This window comes from Schistocerca serialis, chromosome 5 (genome assembly GCF_023864345.2).
Source record: "Schistocerca serialis cubense isolate TAMUIC-IGC-003099 chromosome 5, iqSchSeri2.2, whole genome shotgun sequence".
Taxonomy (NCBI): Eukaryota; Metazoa; Arthropoda; class Insecta; order Orthoptera; family Acrididae; genus Schistocerca; species Schistocerca serialis.
Window position 1 is genome coordinate 686,825,023 of NC_064642.1, and position 14,576 is coordinate 686,839,598.

The 14,576-nt window shown below is 42.7% G+C and overlaps 1 protein-coding gene across 1 annotated transcript in view; it reads right to left on the reverse strand.

Moving 5' to 3' along the window:
• LOC126481528 (translational regulator orb2) overlaps positions 1–14,576 on the reverse strand; it is a 469,762-nt gene that overhangs the window by 45,022 nt on the left and 410,164 nt on the right. The window contains exons 3-4 of the mRNA XM_050105336.1: positions 10,592–10,801; positions 365–477 (exon numbers count right to left, since the gene is read on the reverse strand). Coding sequence (XP_049961293.1) covers positions 365–477; positions 10,592–10,801 — 323 coding nt within the window. The remainder of the gene's footprint in view (positions 1–364; positions 478–10,591; positions 10,802–14,576) is intronic.

Below are 14,576 nucleotides of genomic sequence, written 5' to 3' on the forward strand. Positions count from 1 at the left end.
CAGTAAGAATAGAGTAGTGAGTTAAGACAGTTTCCTTGGCAAACATAAAAATATTGGTGTTTCAAACTTTCCCTGTCTGATAACCCTGTTTTAATGTTAACAGCATGAAAACGATAGAAGTAAAACAGATCCACATTTTTCCTGAGTCCACATTAGGTTCAAGGAAGTAATCCATTATCCTCATTGGAATATCTGTCAACGCCTGCATACAAGTTCTCAATATATTATTCACAGTTACCCACTAAATAGCATTTCTTGAACCCATACATCACACACACACACACACACACACACACACACACACACACACACACACATCACATCACATCACATCACATCACAAAAATTACTTATCAAACTTTACCTGAAATAAAAGGAAGGCATATCCCTTTGGAGGGAAATAGGACTTGCTTTCAGCTTTATGTGGCCAGTCAACAACCAGTGGACCAAACCGTCTGAAACTAGCAGTGATTTCATCTGAAAACAGAAACATTACATTAATATAAATACTGTCTCTCACACGGAAGGATATTCATGTAATTATCTGTCATTTCCAATAATTATGCCTAGTTGCCATATTCCTTTTTTTTCCCTTGGTAAAGCAAATGGAAAGTGTTTATCATTTCTAGTGTCTTATATATATGTCATAACTTATCTATCATTACTTTTGGGTTCTTAAACACATCTACAGGTACAAATTTTAACTGGTGGTCCTTTTTAAATCATTAAAGCATGTACAAAAGAGTAATGAAACTAGGGAGACTGTTTATCATCCTATCCACAAAACATCCACTGGAGTCTCCTGATTATCTGATAGCCCATTCACCTGTTAAAACTTTTAAGAGGATGGTGACACATCATATACACAACTCTGTAAATGTGAATCACAACTTTTCCTGTACGATTTTGTAATAACAGCTAACTAATGCATGCATTACTAACCTTCATATTAAGTAAGATGATGTGCATTGTTCTGGAAAAATGCTGTCTTGCACTGAGATTTACAGAATGTGCATTATAACAGGTTGTAGTCAGACCTGGTTGAAGGCCAAAGTGACACAAGTCACCACTAGGAGCACCAAGCTGTGAGGAGTGCCCGAGGAGCCACAGCTGCTACGAATTCTAAATAGTGCGTATCACAATTAGTAACGAAAACTGACAAGGGGGGGGGGGGGAGGTGCCAATGAGTTGCTTGTGATGGGGTAATGTTCTCGAACCGGCCCTGATTGCAGTCAGTACTGTTAGTCCACCACAGTAAGTTGACGATTCGTGCAGCGGCTGTAGCGAAAAGCAAAGGCTTTGCGAGGGGATAGTAAAGGTGAGCCGAAGGAAGCGTCTGTTGTTACCGCAGTCTTGGCACCGTTACTCAAAACAATGTCCACGGTAATTCATCGCGTCTATGGGCACCTTAACGTCCAATTTTTTTCACAATCCAATGTTGCCATAGTCACGAATGATGATGATTGTGAAATGATGAGGGCGACCCAGTCCCCGGGCAGGAAAAATCCCCAACCAGGCCGAGAATCGAACCCAGAACCCCGTGATCCAGAGGCAGCAACGCTAGCCCTAGACCACTCGGAGAAATATGAATATCTTCCAACTAGTGCCAATTTCCTCCGCTTCTGGCAGCACCAGTAAAATCGTCAGTTACTACTGGAGTAAATAAATGTTGTAAATGAAGAACACAATACTGTGTTTTACATTTATAATTTCAGTGTTCTAGCAAGAAGCGACGGAAGAATCCATTAATATGAATGAATGCTTACAGTCTATTCATATATGTGTTTATCATTAACGCACAACAGTTGATGTACCAGTAATGTTTTTCCTCGGCAGCAAACAACGAAAGGGTTGAGAGCACCGTAGTGCGATTTTACATTTTACCTCTGCTAGTGTCATGGGAACACGATCTACAGATTCGAACACACTAAAAAAGTTAGTACACATTACCATAACGGAAGTCTCCATCATTGGCTTCTGAGGTGTTCCGGTTATCTAGTTACTAAAACAAAATATATTCATAGAGATTACATTCTTTGATATTAGTACATATTCTGATAACATCATGAATGAAGGTGACGAAAAGATTATCGAGTCCTTACTATTACAAGTGATTCGGATTTTCCGTACGTTAGAAGAGCAAGTAAGTACTTTGCTCATTGTCGTCGTGTGAAACTGACTACGCCTCCGCCAGTCGTCATCGTAACGGATCGCTTTCTTCAAATGAAACGAGTGGTTTTTGGTGAGTATAGTAATAATCAGAGCCTTTATGTTCAGTAACTGCAGAGTTCGAATACAATGTTGCGTTGCAAACCTTTACTTTCTTGTTTCATTGTTTGCTTACATCGATTACCAGGAACGAACTTTGGAAACACAGAATATTTAAGAATTACTTTCTGGTGAAACTAAAAAAATATGCGTGCGACCGGTAATCATACAACATACAAACGCGACTTGTTGGTTACAATACATGAAACAAATCATTTACTACAGCTGTGTGTTACTTGGGCGATATGAGAGTGTACCGATACGCAACATTGTTACGTCATTATTTGTACTACGTGCAGGAAGCTATATTTTCTTCATGCACCCTATCAGTTTCTAACAGGCTGAATTTTTACATGTAAAAATTTGAATAGCAGCTAACACAGCGATAAAAAACAGTGAAAAAGCGCGAGGTACATAAAGTAGAGAAAGCTTATTGGCAGTTAATTTCTACTTATTCCTCATGTCTGATTCACGTCGGCTCAGTATCAGTTACTGGCACGTCAATCATCCGTAGTACCGGTATGAAAATTTGGTGCTCCTCGGCAGGAGTTCTATTTCATTAAAAAGAAAACGTGAATCTAAATAACACGGAGCAAACATACACGGCATCTGTTAAGGGTAAGCTCTATTGTGGATGTATGGTATAGTAGGTAAGACTCCGCGAAAAAGATGTCACGATAAACGTAGTAAAACGCGCGAGATAGAACGATCAGTAATGTGAAAAAGGAGTAGGCAAAGTGAAAATACAAGATCCTGTATGTATTTATTCGCCTGATTTTTTCATTCCTGTGTCCTGAAAGAATACTAACCAAAATTCGAAGGGGATCGGAAATTGAATGTGCCTCACTAGCGCCAAACGACAGTTATTGCGGGAATCATGTTAAGACGAAACAGAAATTAGACTTCCCACGAGCGGAATACTCGGCTGACAAATGGAACTTGCTCATGTGTTATGAATCAGATACAGTGACATACCTGTGTAAATGCTGTAAAAGTACAGGTATGCAACGTTTTGTTGGTGAGAGCTAACGTGAAAATGCATTTAGTACGTGAAAACGTATTAAATAAATGTATAAATTTTATACCTTACTTTCGCTGGCTTTTATTCATTGTAAACAGTTTGCAAATTGGTGGATGAATATTAGCAGCGACTGACACAATCTGAAAGTTTAAATGGTGGACTGTGATGCTACTTATAACACTATATGAATTAGAAAAGGATGTGTTATGCATAAAGTACTATAAACTTTCGTCTGAAGAGTGAACTTATTTCACTAAGAGCTCATATATCGATGCAAAGTTATCTTTAAGCTATCTTATACCGCTCTAGCTGTTGCTTCGGAGTACGTTTCATACGTGAAATACGGAGGTATAGTTCAGATGCGGCCAAGACAATTGCTTTTGCTAAGTCTCCTGAAAAACGTAAACGTTTATCGTGAAAACTCGCATGTAAACTAATTTATTTATTTAAAACTAGTACTAAAAGCAACAGATATTTCTCTTTATTGTCAAATGCAGGGATTGTTTAAAGTAAAAAATCATCAGTTTTATATGTCAGATAGGTGTCGATATTTAGTACCTCGTTTCGTTTCAGGAAGATTGCAGGCTGTCCTGTAATTTATTTTTTTGTTCACATCTCGTCGTATAAAAGAAAAATGCGATTTCCCACCACTGAATCTAGAACCATCAACTGTAACGAGTGATTAGTAACAGGGAGATCATACACTATGCGATCAAAAGTATCCGGACACATGGCTGAAAATGACTTACAAGTTCGTGGGGCCCTCCATCGGTAATTCTGGAATTCAATATGGTGTTGGCCCACCCTTAGCCTTGATGACAGCTTCCACTCTCGCAGGCATACGTTCTATCAGGTGCTGGAAGGTTCCTTCGGGAATGGGAGCTCATTCTTCATGGAGTGCTGCACTGAGGAGAGGTATCAATGTCGGTCGGTGAGGCCTGGCACCAAGTCGGCGCTCCAAAACATCCCAAAAGTGTTTTGTAGGATTCAAGGTCAGGACTCTAGGCAGGCCAGTCCATTACATGGATGTTACTGCCGTGTAACCAATCCGCCACAGGCCGTGCAGTATGAACAGGTGGTCGATCGTGTTGAAAGGTGCGATAGCCATCCCCGAATTGCTCCTCAACAGTGGGAAGCAAGAAAGTGCTTAAAACATCAATGTGATAGTGCCACGCAAAACAAGAAGGGGTGCAAGCCCCCTCCATGAAAAACACGACCGCACCGTAACACCATTGCCTCCGAATTTTACTGTTGGCACTACACACGCTTGCAGATGACGTTCACCGGGCATTCACGATACCCACACCCTGCCATGAGAGCGCCACATCGTGTACCGTGATGCATCACTTTACACAACGTTTTTCCACTGTTCAATCGTCCAATGTTTACGCTCCTTACACCATTGTTTGGCATTTACCGGTGTGATGTGTGGCTTATGAGCAGCCGCTCGTCCATGAAATCCAAGTTTTCTCACCTCCCGCCTAACTGTCATAGTACTTGCAGTGGATCCTGATGCAATTTGGGATTCCTGTGTGATGGTCTGAGTAGGTGTCTGCCTATTACACATTACGACCCTCTTCAACTGTCGGCGGTCTCTGTCAGTCAAAAGACGAGGTCGGCCTGTACGCTTTGTGCTGTACGTGTCCCTTCAGGTTTCCACTTCACTATCACATCGGAAACAGTGGACCTATGGATGTTTAGGAGTGTGGAAATCTCGCGTACAGATGTATGACAGAAGTGACACCCAATCACCTGACCACGTTCAAAGTCCCTGAGTTCCGTGGAGCGCCCCATTCTGCTGTCTCACGATGTCTAATAACTACTGAGGTCGCTGATATGGAGTACCTGGCAGTAGGTGGCAGTACAATGTACCTGATATGTTTTTGGGGGTGTCCGGATACTTTTGATTACATACTGTAGATTCCAGCATTCCTGTAGAATAGTTTATTGTAGGCTACCAAACGAGATACTTTTACGCACTAAAAATATGTGATTTCAGAGTGAGGTGGGAGCTGCTTCATGGCTGGCACTGCTTCCAAATAATACCTAATTTTCGTGCGAAATCATAAAAAAATAAAAACCGATAAGCAACTGCAAACTGTCGGATTTTTCGGCAGAGGCGTTAGCAAGATAGGCTTGCTAACACAATACTGCGTCCGCAACATGACAAAACTGTAGCAAGAGGAAATAGCGTTGAGACAAGTTGTAAACAGCTATCATCCGCTAATCATCGGAAATGTTTAGAAGCGGAAGTGTTTAGATAACTTTGTTGATAAAATTTTGGCAGGCGTCGGAAATTCAATACAAAATGACATATGTTGCATACATATATATGAAACAACGAAAAATCCGGGATGGAATAATGACAATATTATGAAAAGGATAGACTGCTACTCACCATATAGTGGAGACGTTGAGTCGCAGACATGCACAACAAAAAGACTGCCAAACAAGTTATCTTCCGTCCAAAAGGCCTTCTTCTCAAATAGACAAAACGCACTCACAAACGCAAACACAACTCATGTGTGTGTTTGTGTGTTTGCGTGAATGTTTGTTTGTGTGTGTGTTTTGTGTGTTTCCGAAGAACACCTTTTGGCCGAAAGCTCACTTGTTTAGCAGTCTTTTTCTTGTGCCTGTCTGCGGCTCAAAGTCTCTAATATACGGCGAGTAGCAATCTATTATTTTCATGATACATATGTGATATTGAAATGTAGAGAAGAACTATATCTACTACTAAAAATCATAAAACTTCTTGAACCGTACGCAAAAAATTATTTTTTAAGAAAAATATGCTAAATATGGAATAGCAATTGGGAATGGGTCATGCTGACCGATCACCTTGCCAGTGACAAGAGCTGCGTTTGATAAACTGACGTACCCGAAGAAAAATACACGGCAGTATAATGAAATCTAAATCTGTTCGACGTGATATACAGCGAAATATGCGGTTAAAGTTAAGTTGTGCTGCTTTAGGTACCAATCTAACCACCTCGGTCACGGGGATATACTATATTCCGAAAGAAGTGCCGAATGTAAACCACGAGTGAGACTTGTGGTCCAATATTCGGGCCAAATGTGGCTATCACGAGCCTGGCACGTGGTAGGTAGGTCGAGCGAAATGTAAAATGCACGGCCCTGGCCCGAGATACGACGGTCGAGACTTGTGATGGGTCTCGCCACACACAGCACAGGCCGTATCACACTGATAAGGGGAGGCCACAACGCTGGGATCACGGATTTACTTTGTACACCAGGTCTTCCCAAGCTTTTCAGCAGGTGGACCTCTTCTTCAGTCGAAAATCCATGGCGGACCCCTCTCGTCAGTCAAGAGGACAGTAACTTTAAATTTCAAAGCGAAACCCATGGGAACTGAAAGCTTCTTAATGCAAGTTCCATGTTCCCAATGATCCCTCCCCCCCCCCCCCCCCCCCCCGAAGTATCGGTAGTCTTTGGTTTAGAGATGAATGAAAACAACTTGAAGGTCAAAAATCGACTTATGAAATAGGTAGTGCACTGAAAAAGCAAGTTTTAACATTTAATCATTTAATGATGCCTGGGGCGGCATACGTACCAGCGAGCGCTGTGATTGGTCGACAAAGCTCGCTCCGCGCATGCTTTCAGAACAGGCTAGGAGATATTGCAAGAAACGTCAGCGACACACCCGAGTAAAACAACCCAGAAAATCATCTGTCACCGAGCACTAACTCGAACATAATCATGAAATCAAGGTTTCAGCGCATCTACCGCCGTGAGCCGGCGCACAAACGACCCCCGTATTGTTGCGAAACAATCAGAGAAGCCGCATTCTCAGGCACCTCACTTAGGAACAGCAAAGGCTGCTTGGGAATAAGACTTGAAGTAAATGTACACATGTTTTTCACACGAAAAAAAGTGAAGAATTTCATTTTCACATTTTTATTCAATAATTTTACTCATTATTTTACACGATTTGGTGAAGGGTGGCCGCAGACCCCCTAGAAAGAGCCGGCGGACCCCTAAGGGATCCGCGGACCACACGTTGGGAAGCCCTGTTGTTCACCTTTAGTAGGCCATTAAAACAATGTAATGTGGAAGTAGTAAGATACACTTTTAGTAGGCCATTAAAACAGCGTAATGTGCAAGTAGTAAAGGTGCACTACTCTGGCAATTCCGAAAAAAATCTCAAGAGAAGTTTTACGCGTCTGTCATGTAACTGATGTATCTGTGCGAAGGTGCCGGTCGTAAGAAATCAGTGTGATCAAGTGGTCAGCGTTCGCGCTTTGCGAGAGGGTCGCGGACGAGGCGACAGTTTGAATTGCCATGACATTCATTATCTGCAGTAGTCGAAGAACAGTGAGTCACCTTCATTTGTGTATTACAAATGTAAATTCTGTGATATTAAAAAAAATTGCACCTACACTATTTGTTCTTAGTACATTAGCAAAGTCTCATCACTACGCTGTTTAACTGCCAAATGGGAGGCCCCATTTACTTGTGATGGTTATAAATATGTTTGTTCTAATAATTAAATGTATTTAAAAATAAGGAGTAGTCAAATAATATGAAATTCACTGAAACTTCATGCAAATACACGTAGGTGTTTTTAACTGTTACCTTTCAAATGTAATACGACCAGTGACGAAAAAAATATAGATTAAAGGTTATGTTTGTGAGGGAGTTGAACCGTCGCCACAAGTCGCCTTATTCACGTTCGTTTGACGAAACTCGGGCGCTAACCCCTTAACCACCATTAACATTATCGTTCAGCACCTACGCACAGATACATAAGACACATAACAGACGCGTAAAATTTCTCTTCCGATTTTCTCGGAATTGTCAGAGTAGTGCACCTTACTAGTAGCCCACTATGTTGTTTTAGTGGCCTACTGAAGGTGTATAAAGGTTGTAGTAAATCTGTGAACCCGACATTGTGCCCTCCCCTTGTGAGTTACATGTTATTCTTTCTCAGTCACGTTCGCATGTCGAATTATATGTTCCCAAATATTACGGACGTATAGCCACAAAATGTTTTCAAAACGTAAATGTTGTGATGAGAACATTGAGCGTTATGTCGATACTGCCCATAGTGATGGCAGTGGCATCATACGTCCTGTACGACAAAAATGCAGGTCGTTAGTTAGGATGATACCGCTGACGAAGATCAACTCCCAGAGCCTTGGATTTGCAAGAAATGCGAAGTACAGTAGAGCGTCAGTTATCCGAAGTAATTGGGGGACATGGGTGTTCGGAAAACTGGTTTCTTCGGATAATCGAACTGTACATGTTTATTTGCCAAAAAGAAGTACTGTACAATAAATTTATTCATAAAAACAGGCATCTCTTTTAGTATTACAAAGTAACGTACAAAGGCAACTTCAGTAGGAATATATAGTAATAATCTCGTACTTGTCCCTCATAGAAAGGACAACACGTTTACGTTAAGCATTTTGTATCGTCAAGTTCACTTCTTCACGCTGCCGCACACAAGTGGTCGTAACAGAGAACAGAAGATGACTTTTTGCACCGTGAGAAGCTCTTCTTGGGGGCGCGCAATCCTTCAAACTGCGCGGAGCGGCATGCCTCAACTCTAAGCTGGCGCAGCTGTTGCTGTGAACAGCTTTGATACTGCCGCTACTGCTACTGCCAGTGCCAAGCCGACAGAAGTGTGCTGATTGTTGAAACACGGCGACTGGCGGTTTGGCAGGTCAGCAGCGCCTTGTAAAGGCACAATTAGAAGCAATGTTCCGCCAGCGGTGGCCCAGAGCGGCGACTACTGTGGGAAACTTGGTTTGGGAGTGAGGGGGATGATGGACGGTAGGGTGGGAGAGTAACAGGTGCGAGCGAGTGCACAGTTCGGTTAAGCGGTCGTTCGGTTGACCGACGTTCGGATAATCGACGCTCTACTGTAGTCCAAAAATCTAGACCAGGGCTTCCCAACCTGTGGTCCGCGGACCCCTCAGGGGTCCGCTGGCTCTTTCTAGGGGGTCCGCGGCCACCTTTCACCAAATCGTGTAAAATAATGAGTAAAATTATTGATTAAAAATGTGAAAATCTAATTCATCACTTTTTTTTCGTGTGAAAAACATGTGTACTTTCCCCAAGCAGCCTTTGCGGTTCCTTAGTGAGAACGTATATGCAGTTTAGTGCCGGAGGGAGAATGCGGCTTCTCCGATCGACTGTTTAGCAACAATACTGGGGTCGTTTGTGCCCCAGCTCACGGCGCTAGATGCGCTGAAGCCTTTTACGCATGCACGGAGCGAGCTTTGTCGACCAATCACAGCGCTCGCTGGCACGTATGCGGCCCCAGGCATCATTAAATGTTAAACTTGCTTTGTCAGTGCACTACCTATTTCAAAAGTCGCTTTTTGACCAGTTTATTACTTCTAACATGGATCGGTGGCTGAAGTCAGGATCATTGAAGAAGGCTGCAGTTTCTCCATCGCCTTCACAACAAGGGAAGGTTCCAGTTGAAATGAATGAGGAGGGAGGACGACCAAAGGAAGACTTTATCAAAGGAAGACTTTACATACACTTGAACATTTTTCTTCGGATTTCACGAAAAACCATACACACACACACACACACGACTGTTACGAAATATGCATGCTCCTTACACAACAGTAGCCAAATAGTGGAAGTGAACAGACCATAAGCGGCAGCTTGTCAACAACGAACAGTCCGGACGTAACGTTGATTGCTCTTTGAGGAAGACAGCTCCATCGTGTGAAATTTCAATTACTAAGTAATTGTAATCAGGCTATAGTGTGTTAAACAAAGGGAGTAAATCCACTAGTAAGTGTTTGGATACAGTGGGAGTTCAAATTGGGTCGTTAATTTCAAGTTGTTTTCATTCATCTCTAAACCAAAGACTATTGATACTTCGGGGAAGGGGGGGGGGGGGGGTCATTGGGAACATGGCACTTCCATTAAGAAGCTTTCAGTTCCCATGGGTTTCGCTCTGAAATTTAAAGTTACTGTGCTCTTGACTGACTAGGGGTCCGCCAGGGATTTTCGAGTGAAGAAGGGGTCCGCCGGCTGAAAAGGTTGGGAAGCCCTGATCTAGACTATACAAGAGGCAGCCTTAGATCAGGTAGGAATAAATAAAAGAGAACTAGAATTATTTGATAACACGATCGGAGAACCGTGGGGTGGCTCGGAGGCTGGGCGATCGTGTTTGCGGTATGGTCCCAGGTCGCTGGAACTTAAGTCCCCAACGCAACCACTACCTCGGAAGTCGCTACATATTCCGGATATGCATCACTTAATAATGCCCCAACAAACCCCCTTGCAAGAGGCGACGATTCAGAAGTAGTTGGCGCTTACCTTCGTCGATGTCCGGCGGCAGGCCGCCCACGAAGACCTTCCTGGAGTAGCGCTCGCCCGTCTCGGAGCCCTGGCTGTGCGGCGAGGAGCGCGACGGCGAGCTGAGGGAGGGCGCGGGCGGCGGCAGCACCTGCCCGTCCACCAGGTGCGGCCCAGACTCCTCCAGCAGGGCCGCCTGCTCCTCCAGCCCGGGGAAGAACGGCGACTTGCCTGCGCACACACACACACACACAACCTGTCACACAATTTCTCCGACGTTCGTCGGCTGCACGGATTTTAGTTATTCGAATTTTTCCGATTGGTATTTTAAAGTGAAATTCGCTTCTTCGAGCTTTCCGTCAGAAGCTGGTGAAGCAGTCGCACCTAAGAAATGATACGGCGTTATATAAGAGCAAAAAGGTACAGTCACTGGTTAAAAAACGCTACGGCGCTAAAAAGTACTGGCATGTTGTTAAAAATCTGCTTCACTGGTTGCCCGAGATGAAACTGTAAGTTGTTTCGTTTTCACTTCACATGCGTCGTCAACAAACGCACTGTAGCTTTGATAATATTGAAAATAAACATCGTGTGTGGCCCAGGATATTCGCGTATGTTAATTATACTCTTTAGGTGTATAATAGATGTGAAAATTACCGAACTATCAGTTTAATAAGTCACAGCTGCAAAATACTAACGCGAATTCTTTACAGACGAATGGAAAAACTGGTAGAAGCCGACCTCGGGGAAGATCAGTTTGGATTCCGTAGAAATGTTGGAACACGTGAGGCAAAACTGACCCTACGACTTATCTTAGAAGAAAGAAGGCAAACCTACGTTTCTAGCATTTGTAGACATAGAAAAAGCTTTTGACAATGGTGACTGCAATACTCTCTTTCAAATTATGAAGGTGGCAGGGGTAAAATACAGGGAGCGAAAGGCTATTTACAATTTGTACAGAAACCAGATGGCAGTTATAAGAGTCGAGGGACATGAAAGGGAAGCAGTGGTTGGGAAGGCAGTGAGACAGGGTTGTAGCCTCTCCCCGATGTTATTCAATCTGTATATTGAGCAATCAGTAAAGGAAGCAAAAGAAAAGTTCGGAGTAGGCATTAAAATCCATGGGGAAGAAATAAAAACTTTGAGGTTTGCCGATGACATTGTAATGCTGTCAAAGACAGCAAAGGACTTGCAAGAGCAGTTGAACGGAATGGACAGTGTCTTGAAAGTAGGGTATAAGATGAACATCAACAAAAGCAAAACGAGGATAATGGAATGTAGTCGAATTAAGTCGGGCGATGCTGAGGGTATTAGATTAGGAAATAAGACACTTAAAGTAGTAAAGGAGTTTTGCTATTTGGGGACCAAAATAACTGATGATGGTCGAAGTAGACAGGATATAAAATGTAGACTGGCAATGGCAGGGAAAGCGTTTCTGGAGAAGAGAAATTTGTTAACATCGAGTATTGATTTAAGTGTCAGGAAGTCGTTTCTGAAAGTATTTGTATGGAGTGTAGCCATGTATGGAAGTGAAACATGGACGATAAATAGTTTAGACAAGAAGAGAATAGAAGCTTTCGAAATGTGGTGCTACAGAAGAATGCTGAAGATTAGATGGGTAGATCACATAACTAATGAGGAGGTACTGAATAGAATTGGGGAGGAGTTTCTGGCACAACTTGACTAGAAGTAGGGATCGGTTGGTAGGACATGTTCTCAGGCATCAAGGGATCACAAATTTAGTACTGGAGGGCAGCGTGGAGGGTAAAAATCGTAAGGGAGACCAAGAGATGAATACACTAAGCAGATTCAGAAGGATGTAGGCTGCAGTAGGTACTGGGAGATGAAGAAGCTTGCACAGGATAGAGTGGCATGGAGAGCTGCATCAAACCAGTCTCAGGACTGAAGACCACAACAACAGGCATATAACTCACGAAGCGAGATTATTGTTAAAGACTATAATTTATCTGTTGTCTTCTTTGTTTCTCGGCCTCTTTTTTTCCGTAGTTGCACATAAACTAGTTGTGCAGGTTAACTGCTGTCGTTAGCAACTGTAGTAAAAGTCTTATTGAGACAAGACGCGTTTCGCTCGATTCTAAAGCACCTTGAGTGGTCAGCTTTTTTTGTTTTTTGCTGTTTGTTTTATTCTTCCGTATTTAACTTGTATGTGCTGGGTTTCTGCACGCACACTTGCACAGCTGTTATTATATTCAAGTTTCTGTGTTGAGAGGTATCACTGCCCTCTCGCCATTTCGCTTGTTTTGTTTTTGCTACAGCATAACAAACGAAATGGCTAAACGACAGTGATACCTTCCAACACAGAAACGTGAATATATTAAGTGCAGTGAAAGTGCTATGTACAAAAACCCAACACACACACTTGGAAGACGAAGAAGAATTTTATAAACAACACAAAACCTGACCACTTAAAAATGCTTTAAAAGAAAGTGAACTGCGTCTGGTCTCGTTAAGACTTTTATTACAGTTGCTAACGACGGCAGTTAACCTATACAACTTGATAATAATTTTATAATTGTATAAATCATAACTACACAAATTTTAAGATCTTATTTCATCTTACCTTGTTCTATTCCTTCTAAGATCATCTAAAAATGGTAAAAACACTCTGTATCTCTTTTCATTATGATTTACGTATTTCTCGGGAAAATTAAAATTTCTGACAGGCCTCTTGTTCTCCAATTTATCGTACCCACAGAGCAGAAATACTTTAAGCGAGTTTCTTTGATCGGAAAGGATGTTTATTTTCAATGTTTTCATATCTGCAGGAGTTTCGTGGACGACGTATTCGCTATGAAAACCAAACAAGTTAAGAAGAATTTCGCCATGCGCCACCAATGAAGTAGATTCTCTCAGTATGTATGTGCTTAATGGCGCTGTAGTAGCTGAGTGGTCAGCGCGACGGAATGTCATACCTACCGGCCCGGGTTCGATTCCCGGCTGGGTCGGAAATTTTCTCCGCTCAGGGACTGGGTGTTGTGTTGTCCTTATTATCATCATTTCATCCTCATCGACACGCAAGTCGCCGAAGTGGCGTCAACTGCCTTGACTGCACCAGGCGAACGGTCTACCCGCCGGGAGGCCGTATTCACACGGCATTTCCATTTCCATGGCGCTGTAGTTTGGTTTTCTTAGCGACCATACGTTTTTGTACTTTCATAACAACATAACATCTGTCATGTGCGACTGCTTCACTATGTCCTGACGCAAAGGTTCATGTCAGTCTTGGAATCCCTGAGAACGGAGCTGTCGTTCCGAAATACAGTCAGTCGACGGACTTTTATTCGTCGACGGACTTTTATTCGTAAAATATTTATCTTTCACAGTCTGTTTGTGTGGAAACGGAACGACTATGGATCCGTAAACAAAAGGGTCTGCCGTTATTGAGCCTGTCTTTACTTTTATCTGATTCTGGTGTAACAAACTGCGGACAGTACGATATTCAATTAGATCTTTTACTGGCCTTCGTTTCCAAATAGAGTATGTCGACAGAATCTTCCCCCACGCGCGCAACAACGCGGTTTGCGGCGACACCTACGCACTAAACAGTGTCGGGCAACGTCATATTTTCCTCTGAACTAAATAGACCTCCCGAAGTCTGCAAAATTTAAAAACAACGATGAAAAACCGTAGTGCAAAAATGAAAAATCAAATTCGGCTTTTATTAGGGGCTCTTTGCTTGTTGAAAATAAATAATAAAAACTGTATTACCGAGTAAATCGTACCTCAGAGAGGTAGAGACATGAAACAAAAAACTGGAAATTTGTGGTAAGGCCTTATGGGACCAAACTGCTGAGGTCATCGGTCCCTAAGCTTACACACTACCTAATCTAACTTACGCCAAGGACGACACACACACCCATACCCGAGGGAGGACTCGAACCTCCGACGGAGGAGACATGAAACAAGTGTGCCACACTCCTCTGCATGCTTCGCATTCTACTGAAATCGAATAATACCGCTCTTCAAACATCATTTGTGCACATTTCAG